At 41.8% G+C, this 26,098-nt stretch overlaps 1 protein-coding gene across 4 annotated transcripts in view; it reads right to left on the minus strand.

The window, feature by feature from the left end:
- The window catches only part of EPB41L4A (erythrocyte membrane protein band 4.1 like 4A), a 143,560-nt gene that overhangs the window by 17,903 nt on the left and 99,559 nt on the right, over positions 1–26,098 (minus strand). Inside the window, exons 13-17 of one of the 4 annotated variants that reach the window (XM_068422367.1) lie at positions 18,700–18,781; positions 14,464–14,547; positions 11,818–11,931; positions 9,913–9,960; positions 6,561–6,638 (exon numbers count right to left, since the gene is read on the minus strand). In XM_068422367.1, coding sequence (XP_068278468.1) covers positions 6,561–6,638; positions 9,913–9,960; positions 11,818–11,931; positions 14,464–14,547; positions 18,700–18,781 — 406 coding nt within the window. The remainder of the gene's footprint in view (positions 1–6,560; positions 6,639–9,912; positions 9,961–11,817; positions 11,932–14,463; positions 14,548–18,699; positions 18,782–26,098) is intronic. The other 3 variants (XM_068422369.1, XM_068422368.1, XM_068422370.1) reach the window with 3 other exon arrangements.

Consider the following 26,098-nt stretch of genomic DNA (forward strand, 5'->3'; position numbering starts at 1 on the left):
TGACAAAAGGAAGGATAGGGCCTGCTGCTGAATGAGGCAGGAGACCTGGTGACATAGGACATGGAAATGGCTGAGGTACTTAAAGCCTTCTTCACCTCAGTCTTTACTAGCAAGACCTGCCTTCAGGAATCCCAGGCCCCAGAGACCAGGGGGAAAGGCTGGAGCAAGGAAGACGCAACCTCGGCAGAAGAGGATCAGGTCAGGGAAGGCTTAAGCAAACTGGGCTTACATCAGTACATGGGCTCACGGGTTCAGAGGGAGCTGGCTGATGTCATTGCAAGGCCTCTCTCAATGATCTCCGCATGATCATGGCAACTGGCAGAAATGCCCAAAGACTAGAGGAAAGCAAATGTCACTCCTGTGGCCGGATGAGCAGATAGTGAGGTGCACTGAAAACTGGCTGAACAGCCAGACCCAGAAGATGGTGATTAGTGGCACAAAGTCTGGTTAGAGGTCAGTAACTAGCAGTGTACCCCAGGGGTCAACACTGGGTCCAATCCTGTTTAACATCTTCATTAATGTTGTGGATGATGGGGCAGAGTGCACCCTCAGCAAGTTTGCAGGTGACACCAAAGTGGGAGGAGCAGCTGATACACCAGACAGTTGTGCTGCCATCTAGAGAGACCATGACAGGCAGGAGAAACCGGCCAACAGGAACTTCATGCAGTTCAACAAGGGAAAGTACAAAGTTCTGCACCTGGGGAGGAACAACCCCAGTACATGTTGGGGGCCACCCAACTGGAAAGCAGCTTTGCAGAAAAGGACCTGGGCATCCCAGTGGACACCGGGTTGAACATGGGCCAGCAACATGCCCTTGCAGCAAAGAAGGTGACTGGTGTCCTGGGATGCATTAGGCAAACTATTGCCAACAGATCGAGGGAGGTGATCCTTCACCTCTACTCAGCACTAGTTAGGCCACAGCTGCAGTACTGTGTCCAGTTCTGGGCTCCTCAGTACAAGGCAGACATGGACATACTGGAGAGAGTCCAGCCAAGGGCCACCAAGCTGATGAAGGGCCTGGAGCACCTCTCCTAGGAGGAAAGGCTGAGAGAGCTGGGACAGTTCAGCCTGAAGAAGAGAAGGATCAGAGGGGATCTTACCAATATATATACACACCTGAATCACAAAATCACACAGAATCACAGAATCAACCAGGTTGGAAGAGACCTCAGGGATCATCGAGTCCAACCGTTGCCCTTACACCACCATGTCAAATAGACCATGGCACTAAGTGCCATGTCCAGTCTTTTCTTAAACACATCCAGAGATGGTGACTCCACCACCTCCCTGGGCAGCCCATTCCAATGGCTAATAACCCTTTCTGAAAAGAAATTCTTCCTAATGTCCAACCTGAACCTCCCCTGGCGAAGCTTGAGGCTGTGTCCTCTTGTCCTATCGCTAGTTGCCCGGGAGAAGAGGCCAACTCCCACTTCACTACAACCTCCCTTCAGGTAGTTGTAGACTGCAATAAGGTCACCTCTGAGCCTCCTCTTCTCCAGGCTAAACAACCCCAGCTCCCTCAGCCGTTCCTTGTAGGTCAGACCCTCCAGACCCTTCACCAGCTTGGTCGCCCTCCTCTGGACTCGCTCCAACACCTCAACATCTTTCTTGAAGTGCGGGGCCCAGAACTGGACACAGTATTCAAGGTGCGGCCTCACCAGTGCCGAGTACAGAGGGACGATCACTTCCCTAGACCGGCTGGCTACACTATTCCTAATAGAGGCCAGGATGCCATTGGCCTTCTTGGCCACCTGGGCACACTGCTGGCTCATGTTTAGCCAGCTGTCGATCAGCACCCCCAGGTCTCTTTCCGCCGGGCCGCTTTCTAACCACTCTTCCCCCAGCCTGTAGAGCTGCATGGGGTTGTTGTGGCTGAAGTGTAAGACCCGGCACTTGTTCTTGTTGAACCTCATGCCGTTGGTCTCGGCCCATCTATCTAACCTGTCCAAATCCCTCTGTAGGGCCTTCCTACCCTCCAGCAGATCGACACTCCCACCCAGCTTGGTGTCATCTGCAAATTTACTGAGGGTGCACTCAATCCCTACGCCTAGATCATCTATAAAGATATTGAACAGCACTGGCCCCAGAACTGAGCCCTGAAGAACACCGCTAGCAACCGGCCGCCAGTTGGACTTTGCCCCATTCACCACCACTCTCTGGGCTCGGCCATCCAGACAGTTTTTAACCCATCAAAGAGTCCACCCATCCAGGCCCCAGGCAGCCAGTTTGTCCAGGAGGATGCTGGGGGAGACAGTGTCGAATGCCTTACTGAAGTCTAGATAGACTACATCCACAGCCCTGCCCTCATCTACTAAGCGGGTCACTTGGTCATAGAAGGAGACCAGGTTGGTCGAGCAGGACCTGCCTTTCATGAATCCATGTTGGCTGGCCCCGATGCCCCGATTGTCCTGCATGTGCTGTGTAATGGCACTCAGGATGATCTGTTCCATCACCTTGCCTGGCACCGAGGTCAGGCTGACAGGCCTATAGTTCCCTGGATCGTCCTTCTGGCCCTTCTTGTAGATGGGCGTTACATTTGCTAATTTCCAGTCAGCTGGAACTTCTCCAGTTAACCAGGACTGCTGGTAGATAATCGAGAGTGGTTTGTCAAGTTCATTTGCCAGTTCCTTCATTACTCTGGGGTGAATCCCATCCGGGCCCATAGCCTTGTGGGTGTCCAACTGGCACAGCAGGTCACTAACCGTCTCCTCCTGGATCATGGGAGGTTCACACAGCCCCCCGTCCCTAACTTCAGGCTCTGGGGGCCGAGTCTCCTGAGGACAATCGATCTTGACATTAAAGACCGAGGCAAAGAAGGCATTGAGCACCTCTGCCTTTTCCTCATCCCCTGACACTATACTACCCTCCTCATTCAGCAAGTGGTGGAGGCTCTCCTTGACCCTCCTTTTGCTGTTGATGTATTTGTAAAAGCTTTTTTTGTTGTCTTTGACTGTAGCAGCCAAATCAAGCTCTAATTGAGCTTTGGCCCTTCTAATCTTCTCCCTACACGACCTGGCCACATCCCTATAGACCTCCCAAGTTACCCGACCCTTCTTCCAGAGCAAGTAGGCTCTCTTTTTCTCCTTAAGTTCTAGTCTAAGTTCCCTGTTTAACCAGGCCGGTCTTTTTCCCTGACAGCTTGCCTTCCTACAGACTGGGACAGCCTGCTCCTGAATATTTAGCAATTCCCTTTTGAAGCATGTCCAGCCTTCCTGGACTCCTTTGCCCTCCAGGACCGATTCCCAAGGGACTCGGCCCACCAGCCTCTTAAACAGGCTAAAGTCAGCCCACCGGAAATCTAAGGCAGGAGTTCTACTCTTGCCCCTCCTTACTTCCCCCACTATCGAAAACTCTAACATTTCATGGTCACTGTTCCCAAGACGGCCACCGACCCTCACATCTCCCACTAGTCCTTCTCTGTTCACAAACAACAGGTCAAGCAGGGCCCCTCCTCTAGTGGGCTCATTTACCACTTGCATGAGGAAGTAGTCCTCCACACATTCGAGGAACCTCCTAGATTGCTTCCTCTCTGCCATGTTGTATTTCCAGCAGACATCCGGCAAGTTGAAGTCGCCCATGAGTACAAGGGCCGGCGACCGGGCGGCTTCTGACAGCCGCTTGTAAAACGCCTCGTCCGCCTGCTTATCCTGGTTGGGTGGTCTATAACAGACTCCCACCGTAATGTCCACCCTGCCAACCTTCCCCCTGATCTTCACCCATAAACATTCAACCTTGTCATCCTCACCATCTTCCTCAATTTCAACACAGTCCAAGCACTCCCTCAAATATAGCACTACCCCACCTCCTCTCCTGCTTCGCCTGTCCCTCTTAAAGAGCTTATAGCCATCCATAGTTGCACTCCAGTCATGAGAGTCATCCCACCACGTTTCTGTGATGGCAACCACATCATCACCTGAAGGGACAATGCAAAGAAGATGGAGCCAGGGTCTTTTCAGTGGTGCCCAGTGACAGGACCAGAGGCCATGGGCACACACGGAAACACAGGAGGTTCCCTCTGAACATCAGGGAACACTCTGTCATTGTGAGGGTGACCAAGCACTCTCACAGGTTGCCCAAGGAGGTGGTGGAGTCTCCCTCCTTGAGATACCCGAAAGCTGTATGGGAATGGTCCTGGGCAACTGGCTCTAGGTAGCCCTGCCTGAGCAGGGAGGTTGGACCAGATGACCTCCAGAGGACCCTGCCAACCTCAACTATTCAGTCATTCTGTGATTCTAATCAGATGGATCTTCTAAGTGTAGTCAAGTAGAAGACTACGCTCCAGTACACATTGTCTACTAGTTTAATATACTTTTATAAATTTTGACCACAGTATTAAAAAAAAGAAAATACGTTTCTTCTGTGATTGAAATATGCTCATCATAGGTTCTTCTTCAATTTCATATGAACATCTGCTTAGGATAAAGCATTCATATGATGGAGTGAAACCTCAAAGACTGACTGAGATCAAGAGTTTCTCCCTAACCTTTTTCCACTGTTGTATCGTCAGAAGTTCTCACCTGCATTTCTGTTTTTTCTGATAATTTGTTTTCGTCTGAAAAATCGTTCACAGTGATCTCTTCTCATGTGAACAATATATTCAACTCTTCTATGATCAGAAGCATACTCTCTCAGATACTGTGAGTATTCAGTCATTTTATTCCAGTAAAACAATACAACTTCGTGTCTGCTTGTGCCAGGGACCCGATTATCGTACTGGGAAATAAATTAGTATTAATCTATGCAACAGGTAACAGCAGTTGCAAGCCTCATTATATTGTTCCATTTAACCCTGTTAGGGCTGGCTCACCTCTGCTACCAGGCAAGCTATTCAGTGCCTGTGCCCTTTCAGCTTATTACATTCCTGCCGTAGCTGCTAACAAAATGTAGAAATTCATTATGACTGGTGGTTTTCCTGCACCTGATGACAAGTAACAAGTCTGAGACCTCCAGCTCATTTAGTACTTGTTTACTTAAACACTGATAATGACTTTTTATCTGATCTGATTTTAAGTGACCACCTAAGAGTAAGAGATGCTGCAACATTAACATTTTTGATGTATCTTACATTTCTGAAAATCTGAAAAACATAAAAACAATCCACACAAACTGATTGTTTTTAATTTTAAGCGCTTTTCCATGGGGTGAGGAAGGGCTGGTAAAGGACTTTTTATTCTTCAGAAAATGATAAGCAGTATTTAATACTTCTTACAATTCAATCCGTATATTGCAAGAAGCTCTTAAAAACATTCGGTGGTCAGCCTCTAGTTTCCTTCACTTGCTTGTGGAGCTCCCTGAACAAGAAGTTTCATAGGAATAAAAACCTGGGAAGAGTGTTCTAAGAGAAAGGGATACAACATACCATTTACCAACTGATCACTGAAACTATACTGAGCATTTCACTCAAACTTCAGAGCTCACCTGGAAAACAAATCCTTCCATGCACACTAAGTTATTGTTAGCAGAGTAGCTCACAAGAGTGTGCTCTAATTTAAGTAAACTCCAAAAAAATCTCATGGCTCAGATATGCTTTACACGAGCCCATTTGAATGTCACAATGATTTTTTAGCATTTTTATGACTTGCTAACTACTGCAAGTCATGCTTAAGATATTATTATACTGCATACTTCTGCAGCACTATCTAGCATATAATTATTTCTAAGAGCTTCCAAATATCTGAAAATCATTTATCACTCGTAGTACTACATGTGAGACAACAAGAAACTATGGCAGCTTGTGCAGCCAGCTTCTTAGAAAATTTGCCTTAATCAATTCCTCTTTTGTCCAGTGACATTTCTCTTATGCTCTGTTTATGCAATATGAAGAAATTCTATGTGCTTTTTAAAAATACATTTTCATAAATAACTCTCAAATGCTGTTATCTGAAGTGCAACATAAAAGTTGCAGTTTTAAAGGAAATTTTTTTCTACAATAAACCAGTTGTTATACTAACTTTTTCATATCAGCAACAAGAAAAACAGAATATAAAACCAAACCTTGCTAGCATCACTTGATATTAACTACTGTTGTCCTATTAAAAGTTAATGCTGTACACATTTGGGGTTTAGGCCCACACTTTACATTTTGGAAAATAAAAAGATTTATACAATTAAATGCATGCATTTAAAAACAACACTGAGTTTCAGATCCATTAAAATATTTTTACTGTTCTCCTCAAAAGCTTATTTTCTGCTAAAATTCTGCACTTGAAATTTTTGAGGTATTGAAGTATATGCCATGAATATCTTGTCATCAGTATTACCCACTTTATTTGCATTAATATTGCAAATCTTTTGTAAATATGCCCCGTATTTGTTTTTGCAGTTCATTAACGAGTTCTTCCCAAACAAGAGGAGGGTATGTATTCATTGCATACACCTATGATATGTATGTGTTTTGGCAATTATCTCTCTTCTTATTCAAAAAAGGACCTTAATCTGCCTCAGGAGGACTGTGCACACATAAAATACGTTAGACTCCTTCTTACTAGGTCAATCTCAGAAAAGACCATCTCCATTTGTTTGTGTTTCATGTCTCTATGTCTAAAATATATAAAGGTCACCTGTTTCTCTTCTTCCGATGCTCTCTGTTGGAATTTTCTGATTCACTGCCACTGCTGGTGTTACAGCGAGACCGTGATCTGCAGAGCAGAAAAGCAACATCTCAAGATGGATTTATCTAGTAGCACAAAAAGTATTTAAGTTTTAAACATGGAATGAACAACACTGCAATGACATTACTAGGAAAATCAGAATTACAAGACTCTAGAGGGCTTGTCTACACCTGAAAGTCATATTATCGTTTTCTCATTAATTGATCGGGAATAACTGCTTCGGAAGTAGTGCACCCAGAGTGCAGTGCCAGGTGAGTGCTATTTTCCTTTTGGATCACTGCACTGCATTTTTGTTTATTTTATCTCTAAGCATTCTATGTGTATACACCACAGTGAAACATTTCTTTGAGGTGTGAAATGTTTCATCTTTAAACTGTACCCATTCTGGCTCTTTTCTTCTTGCATATTGTGGGACACCCAACAGAAACAATAAAGTAATTCTGGTTTTGCAGGCGAAACAAAATGTTCATCAGATCTGTCTTTTTCTATTCACCTCAACTTCCATCTGGCTTCTAGTAAATTCATACAATTTTTCAAGTGTCAGGCAGTATGGAAGAAACACCACTAACACTATGATTCTACTGGTCTTTATAAATTCAGAAGGGCTGAAGTGCACACATTAGCAGGTGTGTGTATCAGCACAGCTTTGGGATGACCCAATGCACAGCTACAAAGATGGTATGTCACGTGAGGAAAAAGAAATACAGGAGTTACTTCTGTATCGCCTCTCACTGCGAGCTTCAAATGGTAAGGTGACATTTATGGCTGTGATTATTTATTACTGAAAAAGACTGGTGGAACAGGCTGATGCTGAACTTCAAGAAGAAAATGGGCATATGCCTACCTACAGGCAAACTCCTCTCAGTAGAGAGAAGTGCTTGGCCACTACTGGCTGAGACCCTTAAATCCTTGATTGCCAGTGATCAACATTTTGATCACTCAGTATATGGAGTCTGGTCTCCCCCTGCTCCTAAACTAGGAAATCATTAACTCAAATAACTCCCATTCAAAAAGAAATGCTTTAGAATAATAGGACAACTAAAGCCTAGGAAAATTAGTTCACCCCAGCTTGTGTGAAGGGAATAGGCTTGGAAAAGTGAAATCTCCCCAGAGGAGAAGCAGCAGCCTCTGCCCATCCCCAAATTTCATGGCTCATAATTTAAAGCCACTGAGAGGCTTAGGATAGCCAGCTTCCCAGGTAAAAATACAAATTTCTGGGCAAAGCTGAAAGTGGGGACAAAAGATGTATGTTACTACAGAAAAATGTAACGCCAAAGGAAGATTAAAAGATGGCGTCCAAAAGATTGGCTCAAGCACATACAGAGAGTTCAGAGCAATAAATGCCTTAGGACTGCAACAGACCTTACATGCCCAAAAGTATACCTTTTTTTTCCCCAAATCTTATCTGATGTTTAATAAATATTCCACTAATCTTGAATCTCAACATTACTGGGTCACCCAAGCAACACTGTTCTTTCACACTTTCAGGTCATTTGAGCGACTCCATTCTTCTACGTTTCTCAGCACTTGAAGTATTTTCTTACTCTGATTTAAGCAATTTATCCCATAAGGTACCAAGGCAGCAAAAATCACACTGTGGCAGAATTGCAAGATAAAACATCCTATTTGCTCAAATTCAACATAAGCCTTTCTCTAACTTTTCAGGAATGGAAATCTGATCCACCTTTTGGATACTGCACATCAAATTACCTTGTGCTCCCTGTCAGGAAAGCACTTGCGGGGAGACAGAAGGGCTGCTGAGCTGTCAGCTGAGCGGCAGCTGCTCATGTTGGCTGTCAGAATATTATCTTTCACTGAATATTAAACATCAGCTTTTACTGAATTGAATAAAACACCAAAAATGGAAACAAAGGTGGTTTCCTAAGTCAGGTGCAAGAACACGAGATCACCCTGATCTCTGACAATTACAAAGCACCTTTCATCCTTTTTTCTCGTGTTTTCTTGGTCATGCAATATATTTGATATTTTGCAGGTGGTATATCTATATGGTCTGACACAAGGAGCAAGAAAGAAGGCATAGTCAGTTTGGCAAGAGACAGAGAACACATACAGTCCAGGATGGGGCTTGGGGGCTGGGATGTGTGGAAAGATTTGGTATTTCAGAGAAACAGTTGACAGAGAAGGCTCGTATTCTGGTGCAGTCCTTTTTTAATTGAAATGAGAGGAGAGTAGCCAAATCGTGAAGTGGAGAAGGTCTATTCCAACATACAATAACAAACCTGTACATTTGTAATGTAATACAGCAGGCACAGCCTTTGGGAAGAGGTCCCTTCCGAGCACTGGGGTTTTCCACCTGAGATGCCTAACTAAATCCTCTCAGTTTTATGTGCTGGACATGTACCACAGGACTATCACTGGCAGCTTGTAAGGGTAACATCCTTCAAAAAATAATCTGTTATCTTATAATAGGTGCAAAGTATGTGAGCACTTTCCCTGACTTCCTGTGATTGTCCCTGAGATGTCTGTATCTCTGCCAGAGCTCCTTTCCCACGCTGCAGCAGTGGATCAGATCCTGGGAATGCCTCCTCTCCTTTGCAAGCTTCAAGAAACTCTGACATCGAAATGCACTGCACTGTCTCCTTTTTCCAGCAGCCAGGGCAGGAGCACAGGAGTGAGGAGAAGTACAGCACAGAGTCACATCAGGCACATGTGGCACTAGAGAAGTCCAGGTGCAAAAATCTGTCAAAAGCTGAGATGCTGAAGAGCACACCGAATTCACACCAGCGCTTTATTTGGAAATGTGACTAGTCAAGACTGCACAGGAAAAAAAAAGCAGCTTAAGAAAAAAATCAGCAAAAAATGTGCAAGACAGACAGTGAGAAGATGTAAGAAGCTGCGTATGCCTCTGCGCCTACTTTTGCAGGACAATTCATCTCAAATGATAGTAGACTTGCTCTCAAAACAGATTAATTAAATGTCAACTAAGAGGCTGGAGAACTCAAAACAAAATCTGCAGACACAAAATCCAAAAGCTAAAACTTCTGGAATTGACTTTCAAATTGCAGACAAGCCTTTAGTAAACTTCCACAAACTGCTTCTAGCATGGTGCAGTAACAATGTGCAAGGCAGCTTGTAGGAATCTGTGCTGTGATGAGGCTATGCTACAGAGCATTTTAGCAAAAGTAAGATAGGAAAGAAAAAATTAAATGGGTGGAACACAACAAGCCTTTTAAACATTCAAGAAGATGGGGGAGAAGGAAGGAAGGAAGGGAGGGGATGCAGGGAACCAAAATATGATCAGTACTTATCATTTCATGGCTGTTATAGATTATATATTTACCTTCTCCTTTGCTTTAAATCTGAGTCTTCACCACTGTTTTGATTTTGCCTGTGACATTAAGGAATTTTTAATGAAATATCATTGGGTCACCTAACACACACAAAAACTCCCATCTTTTAAGAAAAAAAAAGCTTTACAAAGGTTTTTTTTCAGCATGACTTAAGGCAGAGAAAAAAGGGCATGTGCTTGTTTTAAACTTTTCAGGACACCTCTAGAGTAAGTTGTGAAGGCATGATCCCCAGTCAAGCTCTCATTGCAAACCCCTGACTTGCAAGGTTAAGCATAGTATGCCGGCCTTTAGAGTTTCCTACTGTTTCCAGCATAGCAAAGCCTGATGTTTTTGTCTTAATTCCAGTAAAGACGGCATAAACAACATGGCTATTGTTATTAAACAGTTGAAAAAGGAAAGTACATGAATAAAACCAAGATTCAGGAAGACATAACTACGTTAGAATCCACCTACTATTGTCAGTCTTCACGGTCTTACATATGAGATAAGACTTTTAAAAACATTTTGTTGGTGTGGTGGCCCAAGAAAAAACTTGCTATTGGCATGACCACCTGACCACCGAGTAGATCAGCCAAATGCAAATCCCAGATGATAAACACTTTGCATCTCAAAAAATTTCCTACTGCATAGTACACAAACACTGTTCTTTTCTTGGTACAAGACAGTTTTGCACTGCACATCTCTATTCCTTTGTTTTGCAGAGCCCAACAAGTCCTGCTGACAACTAAGCTAGCAATGAATCAGAAAATCCATTCAGGAAACACATTGTTACTAACACTTAGAAGGGCTCTATCCAACAAAGTAAATCAACATAACTCTATTGACTTAGAGAGAGCTACAATGATTTACTTTAACTCAGGCATGAGGTCACTAAGCATACACCATGCGTGAGTTTCTTCACTCCTGTTCTGGATAGCTAATGGCAGATAAAAGGTCTGGAGCAGCTCAGGAACCTGACACATATAAAAGCTCTACATTGAATTAGATTATCTCACAGATACAGCTGCGTCGTCAGAGACCCCTTTGCAAACCCTGGCTTTGAAAACCAAACAGGTAACCACTTCAGAGATGTCAGAAGGAGATGTAAATCCCAGGTGCTGGCTCTTACGGCAGTCTTAGAAGAATGTGATGACTGTGTCACAGTAGCTCTGCTTGCCTATACTTCACAACAGATCACAGCACCATGGTACCTCAGTGATGAAAGCAGCTTCTCAGCAGGACAAATCATCTCAGGTAACATGTAGTTTCTCAAAACTGTATCATTTCGGAACTGTGCCCGTAATTCACATTTTGGGCATACGCCAGGACACACAGCACAGAATCTCCATCCATATAATTTTACTTCTCTAAATTAGTCAATTCAGCATGTTCCCATTAAAAACACATTAAGTATCTCATAGTTGTATTTTTGCTGGTATCCTCTCTAATGTAAAGTAATTCACACATGGGAGTGTTGAAGACAGCTTTATGGCTCATTCATTTAATCTTTGTTGCACCTAAAGCAAAGCAATGTACTTAAAACAAAATACTGCTCTCTATTAGAAGCTCATTGTCAAGCAAGCAACATCCATGAATCCTTTCCTTCACCAGGGAAACACAGCTGCAGGAACTGAAGGGATCTTGCACGTGTCAATAATGCAATTTCTCGTATTTTTAACATCATTTCCCCCGTACTAAGAACGGCACAAAAGCAAAAAGCCTGACCAAAGCTTCCTTTCCAAAACCAGATCTGGTATTCTTGCTCAGGTTTTTTTTTGACTGGTAACTGACCCCTAGAGTACTCCTTTTCCCAGGACGCAGCTGTGTCTCCAAGAGCATTTACTGAACACAGAGCATGCAGGACCTCAAGCTTTCTACTGTGAGAAGCTAACAGTAATCAACCCTGTAGCTCTTACCTCCTCCAGACTGGCTGCCCAGACTCATTCTCGCTGCCACCTGATGGGTTCCGTCGCCGAGAGTAAGGAAACTTTGGTGATTTATTGCGGTCACCAGGAGAATTATACAGCCCACTAGGGTCAAAAAGGAAGAGCAAACAGTCGGCTTTAAGACTTCCAGGACAGTTAGGGCAGCTGAGATTCAGCCTACAAAAATGAGAAGGCTCACACACACTCTTACATACATACTCAGCTATACATGTGTGTGTGTGTGTGTGCGCTATGTAAATACAGATGGTACTGCTTTCCAGCAATAAGTATTTTATACTGAACCTTGAAAATGTAGGAGAGACACCTCTTAGCATTACCAAGCCAATAGCTCTAAGCTTACAAAATGTAGAATCAAGTATATACATAATTCTTTCAGCATAATAAAATTTCTGTATTTTAATATGAGTTATCCAACCCAGAGCTAGGCATTCAAATGCACCTCTATTCTTTACGTTTTCCACAGACGTAAGTATGAAAATAGTGTTCCTTTTGTGACATACATCTTCATCACAGAGCTAACGCTTGGGACCGTGAAACAATTTTAGCTCCAGCTCTCTGCTGTTCATCCACGCAACCCTCTGCCAACGGTGTAGAGGTGTTTCAAGCTGCAGGTTATGTACTTAAGCCTGGGTGGAACCCAATGGGTTGGGTTGTTACCAAATTAGATGTAGACTATCAAATGCCTGTGTGGATTATCCTGCGACACCTTCCTACAGCAGTGTGAGGACCTCTTCCAACAGTGTAATGGAGCCTGCGATGGAGTACATATCACTCTAAGGTGGTCTACTGATGTTCCATGACTTTTTGCAGGCAGGATGCTAAACTCAACCATACATCTTTATCTAATATTACTTAGCCCTTTTCACAACAACTATGTGGTAAATATGATATTCTTATCAAATTCCAGTTAAGGTATTTCTTTCTGCTTTCCTAAAACGCTCTGGCCTTCAAATTGGATGCATTCCACTTCACCTGCTTCTGCAGACTGCTGATTACAGCACTGCTCTGCACAATTGAAAAGCTGCCACAGTTCACCTCAATGAGAATTATTATTACAAGCTGTGAAAGCCTCAGTGCAGCATACAGTCTGCTTATGTGTCTAAAACTGCATAGTCCTTTAAAACAGATGAACTTGCAAAAACTCAATCCTACCATTCTTTGGCTCCTGGGGGATCAAACTTCCTGCTATCCTGAAAGCAGTTTCAACACTGGAGCCATAATGTGACAAGCTGACACCACTACTTTTTTAAAAATCACAAATAAACATCTATCCTAGCAAGAGAATATTTGCACACTGCCTTGTCCTTACTCTGAAAACTCTTGATGTTTACTAAAGAAACACACAAGGTAAATCATCACGGTGCCCCAAAAGACACAACATGTATAGACCTGAATCATCACAGAAGAGCAGGACTGTATTGGGTTGCACTTAATGTGCCATCTAGTTCAGGGACCTGTTTCCAACACTGGCTGTAAGCAACCACCTACAGGAAGCTAAAAGTTGAACACATATGACAGCTCCCCAGTGCTCTCTCCGTCCCCCGACTATTCCCAGTCCAGGGGATGTACTGAGCCAGCTGCTGTACCTCTGTCTTCAGAAGCCCTTGGAGGTTTCTCTTCCATGACTCACTCAGCTTCTCCCATGAATCCATTAACTTCCAGCATCCCTTGTAAAGGAGGACCACAGGTCTCCTACTCATGGCGAGTCACTACTCACTTGCCTTTCTCAATGTCTTTAAACCACCTCCAATAACTTCATCTGAAGATCCCAAGTTCTTATGCTGGAAAAATACAATCTTGATCTCCTCCTTTCTCTATACTACTCATGATTTTCTAGACCACATACCCTGAAATTACCTCTTTTCCAACTGAATGAAGAGTCCTGCCTGGCCTATGCCATTGCTCCTTGTACAGATTTCTTGCACAGCCATTCACACCCTTGCTGCCCCTCTCAAAGCCTTTTCCTTTTCCTGAGGTAAGGACATCAGAACTGCACTCACAATTCATGGAGCAAATATGTGATCCACAAATTTATGTAATGGCATAATGATGTTCTCTCACTTGCCTAATAATTGCTAATTATTTTTCTGACTGCTACATAGTTATGTTTTCATTAAGTTATCCGTCATAACTCCACAGCACCTCATTTTACTCAGAAATTTAGGGTTATTTTTTTGCCCAGACGTGCCTCTCTTTACACTTACTGACTCAACATCATCCACCATCTAGTGACTTGTCACTCATACTTTAGGGGTCTCTCTGCCACTCTTCAGAGACAACTTTTACTCTCACTATCCTAAACAATTCTGTCCCGTTGCCAAACTTCGTCACCCCTTTTCCAGGTCTTTGACAAATACACTCAATCGCAGAGGTCTAGAAACAAATCTCTGTGGAAAGCCACTGGTGACTCTCATCCACTGACCACTTCCTCCTATACCCGCTTTCCTAATTTTTAACTGATTATTTACCCATGGTAAGACCCATCTTCTTATATGCAATACAGATTTATTATGACCCTGTTAATACATTAATATATTATATCAATATCCTGCAACCTATTGCCATGGCATGTTATTTACCATTGCACAGTACCTAAGACACCATGCCTTGCCTTACCTCTGTGGGCCATTTTCCTCCCACGGTGCACTTGTTTTACTTCTTTGGGTTTCTGGACTGTTTTCATTTTTCATCTTTTTAAAGCTAAATAAAAGTACAGATATATATTTTTTCTTTTTAACCCACAGTGTACAGATTAAATGTTCTCTCCCCTCGACCTCTTAAAAATTAATCTTAAAAGCATACAGTCATTACAGAGACCTACCCTGGCATATAGCTATTTGTCTGCTATGTGAAAGAGGGCAAACAGCAGCTATGTTGAAGAATCTCTCCTAGAAAGACTGATTGGAAGGAAAAAAAATCTGGAAAAAAAAAACCCTGAAAATCAGCTCTACAAGCTCATAATTATGGCCACACTGAGTCAGAAAAAAGGTCAGTCTTGTCTCAGAATAAATGATAACAGATGCTTAGGCAAAAAGTCTAAAAATAGGGCAAATATATGATATGCTCTCACAATCTTCCACAATAAGAGTTAACAGATTATTGAACCAGAGGCTTTATCTGCTTTTTATTCTACATAGTTCATGATGTAACTTTCTTCCATGGATTTACCTAAACACCTCTTGAACATTTTTTAATTTCTGGCATAAATAGTGCCTGGTAGCAGTATGCAGTATGCTCCAGTATTTATCTATGGCACAAACAATTATTTCATTTTATTTCAAAGCTTTCATCCTGTGTTCCTCGCTAGTTCTGTGCTCACAGAAAGAAAAAAAGCCCTATGAATGATGGTTCCCTAACCACAAACTCCACCCCATAATTTGTTTTTTATACATTTTTAACAGCAGTCTCATTTCTTTTCCAAGTGAAAGAATCGCATACTATTTAATCTCTCCCAGTACAGGAGTCACCACATACCTCTGATTATCCTTATCATACCTCTCTACCGTTTTTCCAGGTCTACCGTACCTTCTTTAAGATGGAAGCAACAAAGGCAGGGGTGGTAACTATTCAAACCATGACAGACCACAGGTTCATAAAGTAGCATATTCTACTTATTCATTCCCCAGTAACTCCTTATGTTTTCTTTTTGCTAGACACTGAGCATGGATCTGACAACGTGAAAGAGCTGTCTTCACTGACTGCTGCATGGTAAAGTACCAGGACAGTCAAGATAGGCACCTGGCTTAAGATCAGTGTTTGTAACCTGTCTCCCATTGTACCTACAGGAGATGGGGTGAAAAACAGCAGGATGCTCCAGTTCTTCCTTTATTCCTACCATTATCGCAGTGTAGATTTTTACAACTTCCAACCCTTTAATAGGCCTAGATAGCCTGCTCACTGACAGTCCAAGTGCTGGAAGGCGGCTTCCCGCTCAAGCATGCTTTTGCACCCATCTTCTCACCAATGGCTAGTCATGCTTATCCTGCATCGTATCTTTCCAAAGTGCAACTTAAGCACCAAAAAAAAAGCTTTACAGATGCTTACAGAGAGAAGGACATAAGCCAGAGTTCTTTGCCCAGAGCAGGAGATTACAGATTCAGCTTTATGAAGGAATCATAGCTACTTAACTCACTAATCCACTTTTAACCTCAAACTTTGGTTACTACAGGTCACTGAGTTAATCATTTAGTTCTCACATAGCGAACAAAATGCAAAGCTACAGTAAGTCAGCGGGAAAAGAAATTAAATTACACTTTATCAGGTAAATCATGTTCTTAATACTGCACCCATTAATTATTGACTCATATTTCCATACAACCTACTCCCAGGTTTAAAAATATGTGCTTACTACAGACTAAGCAAGCAACTCATGTAAATATGTTTCAGTCCTATATGGCAAAAAACAATTGGTTTTGCACAGCATAAACTACTGAACAGTATTTAGATTGAAGTTGGACTCAAAGAAATTTGAATAGTGTTCTCAAATCTTAAAAAGGAGAGAGAGAGAGCGTGCAGTGATCCTGGGAGGTGAATTCACTGCATTAGATTCCTAAGTCATTACTCATTCAGAGCAGAGACACACTTTACAGCTAGAGAGCTAGAGCATGGCAGCTCTTCAGATACTAGTATTATCTCCAGGAATGCAGTCGCAAAAGGGACTGAATTCATTCTAAGTATTTGGAAAGGTTAGGATCTGAATTTCACGTGAGATTACTGTTGTTGGGTGTTTTTATTGTTTACCTTGAATTTATACCACTTATGCAGAAGTGACCAACTACGTATCTCAACAATGAACAAGATGTTAAACTACAAAAACTCAGCTTGTAAGAGCTTATGAAAGATGCTTTGCAAGCATGATTGACAATTAATGCGAGAATTACATAGGATGGAGTAAACTACCAAACTACAAACCCTTTACAAAGTATGTGTGCTACCTGTCATGCATACTAAGCCTAGCAGACCTGAAAGGTGTTTTACATGCACAGACAGAGACACAGAGAAAAACAAATCCATTTCTAAACAGAAAGAAGGCAAGAAAAACAACTTCCAGCACTTTTTTGCTAGAAGTGACTAACACTATTTAAAACCGTAATTCAGTGAGAATCTGCCTGTGAATTGCTTTTTAACTTTCAAGGTAAGAAAATAAACTCAGAAACCCTGAAGCTGCCACGTTGGGAGCCCCCTATTTTGGTTCTTGCTCTACAATCTGCCTACCCATTTCTTTTTAACAGTTCATTGCTAAAAATTTATACACAGCATTTGGAGCACAAGCTATAGTGAAGGGCTCTTATCCCTTCCCAATGTGACCATCTCTGTTCTATGGAATAAGGGTACCTCTTGCTTTGTACCTTTCTCTCTCGTAACAAGTCACAGAACGACAGAATGGTTGGGGTTGACAGGCACCTCTGGAGGTCATCTGGTCCAACCCCCTGCTCAAGCAGGGCTACCTAGAGCCAGTTGCCCAGGACCATGTCCAGACGGCTTTTGTCTGTCTCCAAGGATGGAAACTCTACCACCTCCCTGGGCAATCTGTGCCAGTGCTTGGTCACCCTCACAGTGAAAAGTGTTTCATGATGTTTGGGAGGCACCTCCTGTGTTTCAGGGTGTGCCCATGGCCTCTGGTCCTGTCACTGGGCACCACTGAAAAGAGCCTGGCTCTGTCCTCTTTGCACCCTCCCTCCAGGTATTTATATACCTTTGTATTGTTTTCTGCTCAATGCTGTAGCTTCAGCATGATCAAGTGCTAAAATCATAAACCTTCTTTTAACCCATGATCACTACTATTTTCTAAGGCCTAGAATATTGGATGCAATTTCCCTCAAATTGAGGAAGCAATTGAACTCAGCTCTTCTTTTTTGAGGCAACTGTTCTAAATATTAGGCAATAGGAAACACTATGCACCAGGTATTTGCAGTAAATCTTTTACACTCTTCTTCAGAGGTCAGTCCAGATACCTAGTATGTGAAGCTCGCAGCTTCAATGGAGAGAAAAGGCCAGAGTTACGCAGCTCAAACAAACCTGTCAGGGTTACTGGGCATGCAGAGACAGACTTTTGGACAACTAAGCAAAAAAGTTAAGTGCTGAGTTTTTGACTCATTGTTTTGTCAGATCACTCTGTTTTGATTCAGGCACCCAAATACCACCTAAAATAAAGGGTGGGCATATAAATCTCTTTCTGAATCTAAGCCTCACCTCTTTCTCTCAAATACGCCCAATAACCAGAGATGCGCTCTTCAGCACTGATAAGCAGTGCTGGAGAGCAGACCACACAAGTCCAGAGGAGCCCTGGCAATTCACTGCTCCTAAGGATCAGGCACAAACACTTGTGAGTTTGCTCTTGATTGAAGGGTGTAATGGGTAACAGACTGCAAGATTAACATCACTGCTGGAAGAGAGGCCATGCCCAGCTCTTCCCTACCCACACACCCCAAGCAGAGCTTACCCTGTGCAGGGGCAGAAGACCCATGCCCTGAAGGCCCCACCAGCCAGCCCACAGCTCCCAGGGGAGAGACACATAGGACTTCACAGGACTATCCTGACCAGTGCCCCTTGGGTCATTATCTGGGTTTTTTCATTTTTAAAACTGAAACTGTTTGCCTTCCCATCAACTTGACCTAATTTGTGTGTTTCCAAACTCTGTGTCACCTGGAACCCCTGTTCCAGGTTCATCAGAAGATCGGGGTTTGTTAAAATGAATTACAGAACAACACTCTCTGACCTTCGTCAGCAGAAGATCAGACGGTCCTGAGCTTATGGGCAGGATATACTGTTACTAATGATTACTAAATGTGTTTCTCAATCCAATGCAATACACAATCTTAAAAGCTGAAAGGGAACTGCTGGTCTACATACCTTTTCACAGGGGAAGGTGCAATAATTTTGGTAGTTCCTTCATTTTCCCCATTTGTTGTAATCTGGCTCGTGTTCTTAGATCCTGAAAAAAACACAGAAACAGAAGAGTCCTGTAGCGTATATGCTTGCACACTTATTCAGCATAATCACCTACTGAACACAGTGCAGCATGAGAGATAAAATGATACACAAAACACCTGGTGCATGCTCTACTTGCTAAGGGTATATAAGCATCACGCTTCTGTGTTTTATCCTTATTTCTAGTTATACCACATCACAAGAAAGTTTAACATTCACTACTCTTCTACATGAGACAGAGGCATTTGAAGCTGTTGTTCTCAAAGGGATACTACGCCATTGCCACCAGAAGGGAATTCCATGGTCAGTCACCAATGAGAAGAAAGGTGTGAGGAGAATACAGGCCATGAGAAAAGCCTGGGAATCTCCAATGCCTTCTAAAACAATCGTTAGATTAGGTGGTAAAGCAAGATGAGTATGTTTGTTCTAAGAAAGCATTTCAAATTGATGTAGCAACACAGCGCTAACAGCACAGCAACACTAACATATCCTAAATTATGATGAGGAAAATAGTAACTGTAACTCAATGGATTAGAGAACTAATAATGTAAATAGAGAGAGACAATAAAGAGTAATACTCTGACAGAGACAGCTAAGCATCAGTTTCAATGACTCAGAAATTTTTGGCCAATATTTGAAAGTTACCTGCCTAGTTTCCAGTTTTGTGCTCAATAATCTTTCAATCTTGATTCTGCATTTTTTGCACTGTTGGCACTTAAGTCCCCACCTGAGCCATGAAAGGGAACCTGAAGAAGCAGGAGGAACATGCACTTTCCCCTCTTTTTGAGCACCCATATAACAGGCTTCAAAGAAACAGATTTGCGTATTCATGATTTCAGAGCACTGAGGGCCAAGGAAATCTGGATATTTCATACTGGGTTAACGTCAAAGTGGAGTGGTAAGATTATGTTCTACAGATTTATACAGCTCAGTATCATGGAAAAAAAAACCTGTCCTGTTCAGTTTGGTATGTAGTAATATATTAATCATCAAGACAGATTTGTTCCTAATGCTGCTATGATTTCAGTTTCCATGCTGCGCTATTAATATTAATCTGTAATTTTTCTTCAGTTCACACATTCTCTTTGCATTTAACTGGCAATTTCAGTCATTTCTAACAAAACTGTTGCCACCTCCAGAAACAGATGTTAAGTAAAACAACAAAGCAACACCACTGATGATGTACATCAGCTATGGACAGGAATCTGAGCATGTTCACTGAAGATAATGAAACAGATTGACTGAAGCCTGTAAGACTGCTAACGACAAAAGACTATGTCCTCCGGGCACGACCTACAGCATCATAGAATCACAGATTCACAGAATAGTTAGGGTTGGAAGGGACCTCTGCAGATCATCTAGTCTGACCCCCTGCCAAAGCAGGTTCCCCTAAAGCATGTTGCACAGGGCCGTGTCTGGGCGGGTTTTGAATATCTCCAGAGAAGGAGACTACACAACCTCCCTGGGCAGCCTGTTCCAGTGCTCTGTCACCCTCAAAGTAAAGAAGTTTTTCCTCATATTGAGATGCAACTTCCCATGTTTCAGTTTGTGCCTGTTGCCACTTGTCCTGTCACTGGATACCACTGAGAATAGTCTGGGCCCATCCTCTTGACACCCACTCCTAACATATTTGTAAGTATTGATAAGATCCCCCCTCAGTCTTCTCTTCTCCAGGCTAAACAGACCCAGTTCCCTCAGCCTCTCCTCGTAAGACAGATGCTCCAGTCCTCGGATCATCTTCGCAGCCCTCCACTGGACTCTCTCCAGTAGTTCCATCATAGTGTTGTTAATATAGTGGTACAAACTCAAAGCCTTTTTGTTTGGCTAAAACTAAAATGTAATGTCTTAAATTAAGCTGTGAAGAGACTTTGTGTTATAAGCTTTCTCCACAACCTCAGAGAAAGAATTTCTTCACAATCTTCCTCAACTTTCCATACCACCCCTTTGACATACAAGTATCTGGACTCTCCTCTACTTCAACACAAATACTTGAGATATCCTAAGGCATCTTGTCTGGCCATCAATTGCCTCTCCTACAGGTTAAATCTGCTAGTCTTCTGCAGATGCCTCATACACTGCAGAGGGTCTCAAGTGGCATTAGTCGCCTTTGCTTAAGCAACTCAGCCAAGCCCTTTATGTGTTTGACCTTACTGCTTTCAACAATGTAGTTTACTCCTTTCCCTACTTAGTTTTTCAGACTAATGCCTGGCAGGTGAAGGCAGCAGCCTGGGTCCTGTCTTGTACAATATTTGCTCCTTCAAGGCACTTTTTGTTGTTTATGCAAGCAAAAGCACTAGGAAGAATTTGAAATATTCTGAAAAAGAAAACACAGAATGGGCACAGATTCACAGACAGAAAGGAAAGTAAAGTTTTGGCATTCTAAATGAATCCTCTATTTTCTGCAATAAGAGACAACCAATTCTCCAGACTCTCTGAAGCACCACGCATCTGCCCATACCGTTATTTTCTGTTTTCAAGAATGAAGCAATAGCTACACTGCCACTATGACCTGCTTGGTAAAAAGACAGAACTACGGAACGAAAAACATTCTTGAATTAATATGTATGAGAAAATGATCAGAAAAAGAATCATCAGCCTTCATTAAGGCCATAAAAGACTACTACAAAAATTCTTGCTCTGACCTCTAAAAAAGAGAAGGATGCCTACAGTCAAAAAGCACAAATAAATGAAGATGACAGCACATAAGAACAGGAAGCAGAAATTTCCCACCTTTAAGGAAGGTACTGGTAGTGAAATGAAAATGGAGTAAGTCAAAGTGTTAAACTGCAAGGATATCTCGGGGTTTCTGAGCATATTTAGCTTGCCTTTCCTAGGCCATCAAATACGTAAGATAAAAGAACACACTATAATAACCAGGCCCACAGAAGTATTGAAATCAGCAAAGATACAACTTTTTCAAACAAAGGAAATAATTTCAATACTTCACGTATTACTGCATAAGTGAGGTAGCTTTCAGTTAAGCCCCTCAGAGTGCTCACAACTTGATGGAGCAATAAGAACCCATGCTCCAAAACATGTCATAGCTATAAAAGAATTGCCAGAAAAAAAGAGCCAAGGGTCAAGTGCTACACAAGTAATAGCCATGTCCAGAACTGATCCTTTGCTATGTTTGGCAACAGCCTCACCATTCTACTGACACCCAGTTGTCTCGGGGTGTCAGGCGATGGGGGTTATGAGATGCAGAGTCAGTCCACCCAAGTGCAGAAAGTCTGTGATGCATTTGCAACTCCTTCAGCACACTGCACGAAGGCTGGTGCTGCAGAGCCTACATGGGGCAACTCAGCTTTTGGAGCAGCCAGTACCAGTAAATCCTTAGAAAAGAAGCAGCTCCTTCTCACTGTTGAGTTCCCCGGTTACCACTCCACTATTTTAACAAGTAATTAGTTGAGGGAAAACCAAAGAGAAGACAACACACCAGTGCCCATCACACACAGGCAGAATCTACCCAGAAATACAAAATAGGTTTCTACTGAGTCAAGACCTCCTATTAGCCATGTTTGACTCCACCGCTGCCTGCAACAATTCTTTTGTACAAATAACTAGCTTAATTAGGAGCTTTCTGTCCACACTTACAGAAACAGCAACAACTGCCTTTAAGTATGTTTCACCTCGTGTATCGTTTACTAACTACTCTACTGTTCCACCAACAGACACCTCTGTATGATACCATATCCCTAATATAAAAGAACAGACTCCAGAAAAACTGTTCAAACACTAACCCCATTGCAGTACCTTATCTATACCACTGTTTCTTCTGCGCCAAGGTAATAGGCCTCTCAAAAATACCTTAGATAGCCAGAAATCTTGAACAGCTCACTTGTAGCAGGTTTTCCTGGTTGTTTACCTTTTGTCAGGTAAGTTACTGTGAGCATTCACTGCACTGAACTTTTCCAATAAGGTGAATGCACACACTTCGATTCCCTTTTACAGCCATCTTGATGCTGATTTATGCATTCAATTTAAATAGACTATTACATTTTTAAAAACTCAAATGTCCAAACCCTCAGGAGGCTGACAAACTAACTAGCTCGTCATGCCTGTTATCAACTGAAGTCATTTCACTGACGTTATCTGGAAGCAGTGTGAGTATTTAAATCTGTTAATGAGAGCAGAAGATAGTGTGATCAAAAGGAAAACACGCAGTTAAGAGCTCGTGCTTTGCGCTGTGTGTTACTAAGAGACTATAAAAATTAATGGGCTTCCATATGTCTACACTAGCATAGCCTATTCTGTGATAACGTTTATTTTCCAAACCAGTTTCCAAACCTGTAGCCTCAAGGGTTTGTGCATCTCCCACTCCATGCACGGAATGCAGAAGTAGTCACATCCATCCTTTTACAAAACCTTGGATTTAAAACAAACTTTAAAGTGTAAAGCTCAAAGTAAATAAATAAGTAAAATATCAAATTACTCAAAAATTCATTTTCTAAAATCTAGCTTTCATACCCAATCTCACAACGTTCTGGGAAAAGATTCATGACTTTGAATGCTCCAGACCAACAGTTCTAGCTACCATGGCTGAGGTTGGTGATGTGGAGTAACGATAGGCATCTGTGGTAATACGTAAATTAGTTATGGCAGGGACCGTGACTGCCTGTGAATACTTACAGACTATTATAATACAGACAGTACTATAACTTTAATATCCACTCCCAATTCTCCACCTGGCTTTTAAACCAGAATGGCAGCACTTACTTTACACTAGTTTATACAACTACCGGGTGTGTAAGGCATGGACAAATCAAGTTCTCAGCTACCAAACAACAACAAACCCTAAGCAATGTGTTTTCCACTGCTGAACAAACTCAGCCCCACAGCAACAGGTCTGGTCACATCAATGTTTGTCCAGAGAGGACGTTCCCAAGGAGCTTTTCGTGTGCAGCATTAAGTCAAAAGAATAATGAATGCTTTCACCCTACGCAGTACTGCGAAAGCTGAACATTATCAGTCTTGCCCTAAAAGGGTGAGACAGAATAATGAAAGATCCTGTTCCATGGTTGAGTTTATGATTTGCAACCAGAACAAAATGCAACTGTAATTCTCTCTCAGCTGAAATGAAACAGGACAATAAGCAAATGAAACAAGCTACACATATCTCACATATAAAGCTTTACAGAACAAAACAAAAAAAACCTTCTCCAACAGAACACCAATTTGAACGCAAACCTAAACATACACAAAAAACCCCCGCACTAATATAAAAACATTGATTGCATAGCCATTGAAGTTTCCTGGTCTGATTTTTCCACTAACCCTAGAACAACTGATATATGAAATGTATTAAGCAAGTGACAAAAGGGAAGTTACTGCACTTTAAACCACTGTAATCTGGATTCTAGGAAAATAATCTGCCATGCTAAAGCCAAACTGTCTGCACTGTCTATCCTGTCAGGGTAATCAGTCAATGGCAGTGGCTTTTACACAAGAAAACTAGTTTCTCTCTGTTCACAGTATCATCTCCTTCAATCCCTCTCTTAAAGCACAAATATTTTTACTGAAAACATAAAAGTAAATATTTTCTATTATTGTCTTGGCACCTACTCTAAGAGTTCCCCATGACTTTAGCATACTTTAATGGACCAATGAGACAAAGAAACATTATTAGTCGCTCAGCTCTGCAAAAGATAGCTAACCCCTACCTTCAGGTGACAGAAAAAAAATGTAAAAACCACATACTGTGTAACTGCTTATAACACCAGAACATGTATTCAAAAAGAAAGAACAAGGGAAAACATTTTAATGAGATGACAGAGGTTAGAGGCTTTAGCACTTCACACACTCCTCTACAAAGGAGACAATGCAGACTCAACATGCTACAGCCACACATTTGTAGCTAGTGGGTCATCAAATTACCCCCAAAACCACTGCTGTAGCTGGTCCCATTGCTGGCACCAACAGATAAAAAATGAAACAAAACCAGAATGGCTAATTGAACTGGCTGCAGAAAGGAACCATTTCATGCACTTAACTTTGCAATCTTAAGGAAAAAAAGTAAAGCAGTAGGTGAGGAAAGATACTTAACTTGGAGAAGGTAGAAGGATTTTACTGTGTAAGAACTATTTGTAAGTTGTGATTGGGTATTGGGTTTTGGGACAATAAATGGAACTCTGATTTTCATTCCAAAAAACTAAATTATAAGCCATGTCCAGCTGGATCCTAATTTAAGTACCATTTGGCAGAAAACACCTTAAGAAATACACAACACATGCAAACTAAAATCACTCTGTTTAAAATGTTGAATAAGGCATATTTAATCTTATTACACCATACCAGAAACACAAAATCAAGCACAAAGGACTAACCATCAATGATAACCAGCAGCATAATCTCATTATGCAAAAGGAATATTTATTTTAAGAAGAAATGTCATATTATTCTCTCAAACATTTCAGTTAGAGAAAGTTTTAAGTAACTTGTAAAACTGTTTACACCACTAGGCTCATTTCCGAGATAAAAATTATTCTGTAAAAGTAAAATCTACATTGTGTTAGTATTTTTAAACAAATGATGCTTAAAATATATCAGACAGACTTGATTTATTGTGTGAAATGGACTTTGCTGTATCCAAGAACTAGTTTAGGTGAAAAGAGGTGGATTTATTGTACTGACATGCAATAGACTATCACATCGTGTCTGACCCATGGAGGAGAAGCAGCGTTAGTCTGCCTTCAGCATCTGAAAGCTCATTTAAATGGAGAAAGAGTACTAGATGTTTATTATTGTGAATACCCAAATACAAAATGAAAAAATAAAGAGTAAAAAATATGCTCATTTTTAGGGAAAGATGGAATTTGAATGGCATAGCTCTTTTCTTTTAGCCCATATTTTCAGTGGGAAATGAAACAAATGCGTTTAACTTGAAAATCATTTCAGGTACTACACCTGCCCCAGTGGAAAATGACTGCACACTTGGAACACATGGATAATTAATTAAGTTTAATTACAAGCAAAACAATCCAGATGCGTGATACAGATTACACAAATACATATCAGTAAGATGGTGAAAAAGCAGCCTTTTTATTTTAAAATAAAACAAAGTATTTAAATCCATCAAAACAACAAACACACATTGCCCAGAGAATTCTCTTTCACATTACATCAGCAGAACAGGCCACGGGAAGGTTTCACAATTCCAGTCAAAGAGACTGAAAAAAATCAACACGCACAACACACACCCCCTTGCAGCAATAGACTGGCTTTCACTGCCTGCACTAAGGCTAACATTATTTTCAACTAAGGGCTGAGTTTCAGGTGACAAGTTTACCTCTGAATAGTCACACAGTTTTCTGCACAACTGGGG

This window comes from Nyctibius grandis, chromosome Z (assembly GCF_013368605.1).
Source record: "Nyctibius grandis isolate bNycGra1 chromosome Z, bNycGra1.pri, whole genome shotgun sequence".
Taxonomy (NCBI): domain Eukaryota; kingdom Metazoa; phylum Chordata; class Aves; order Nyctibiiformes; family Nyctibiidae; genus Nyctibius; species Nyctibius grandis.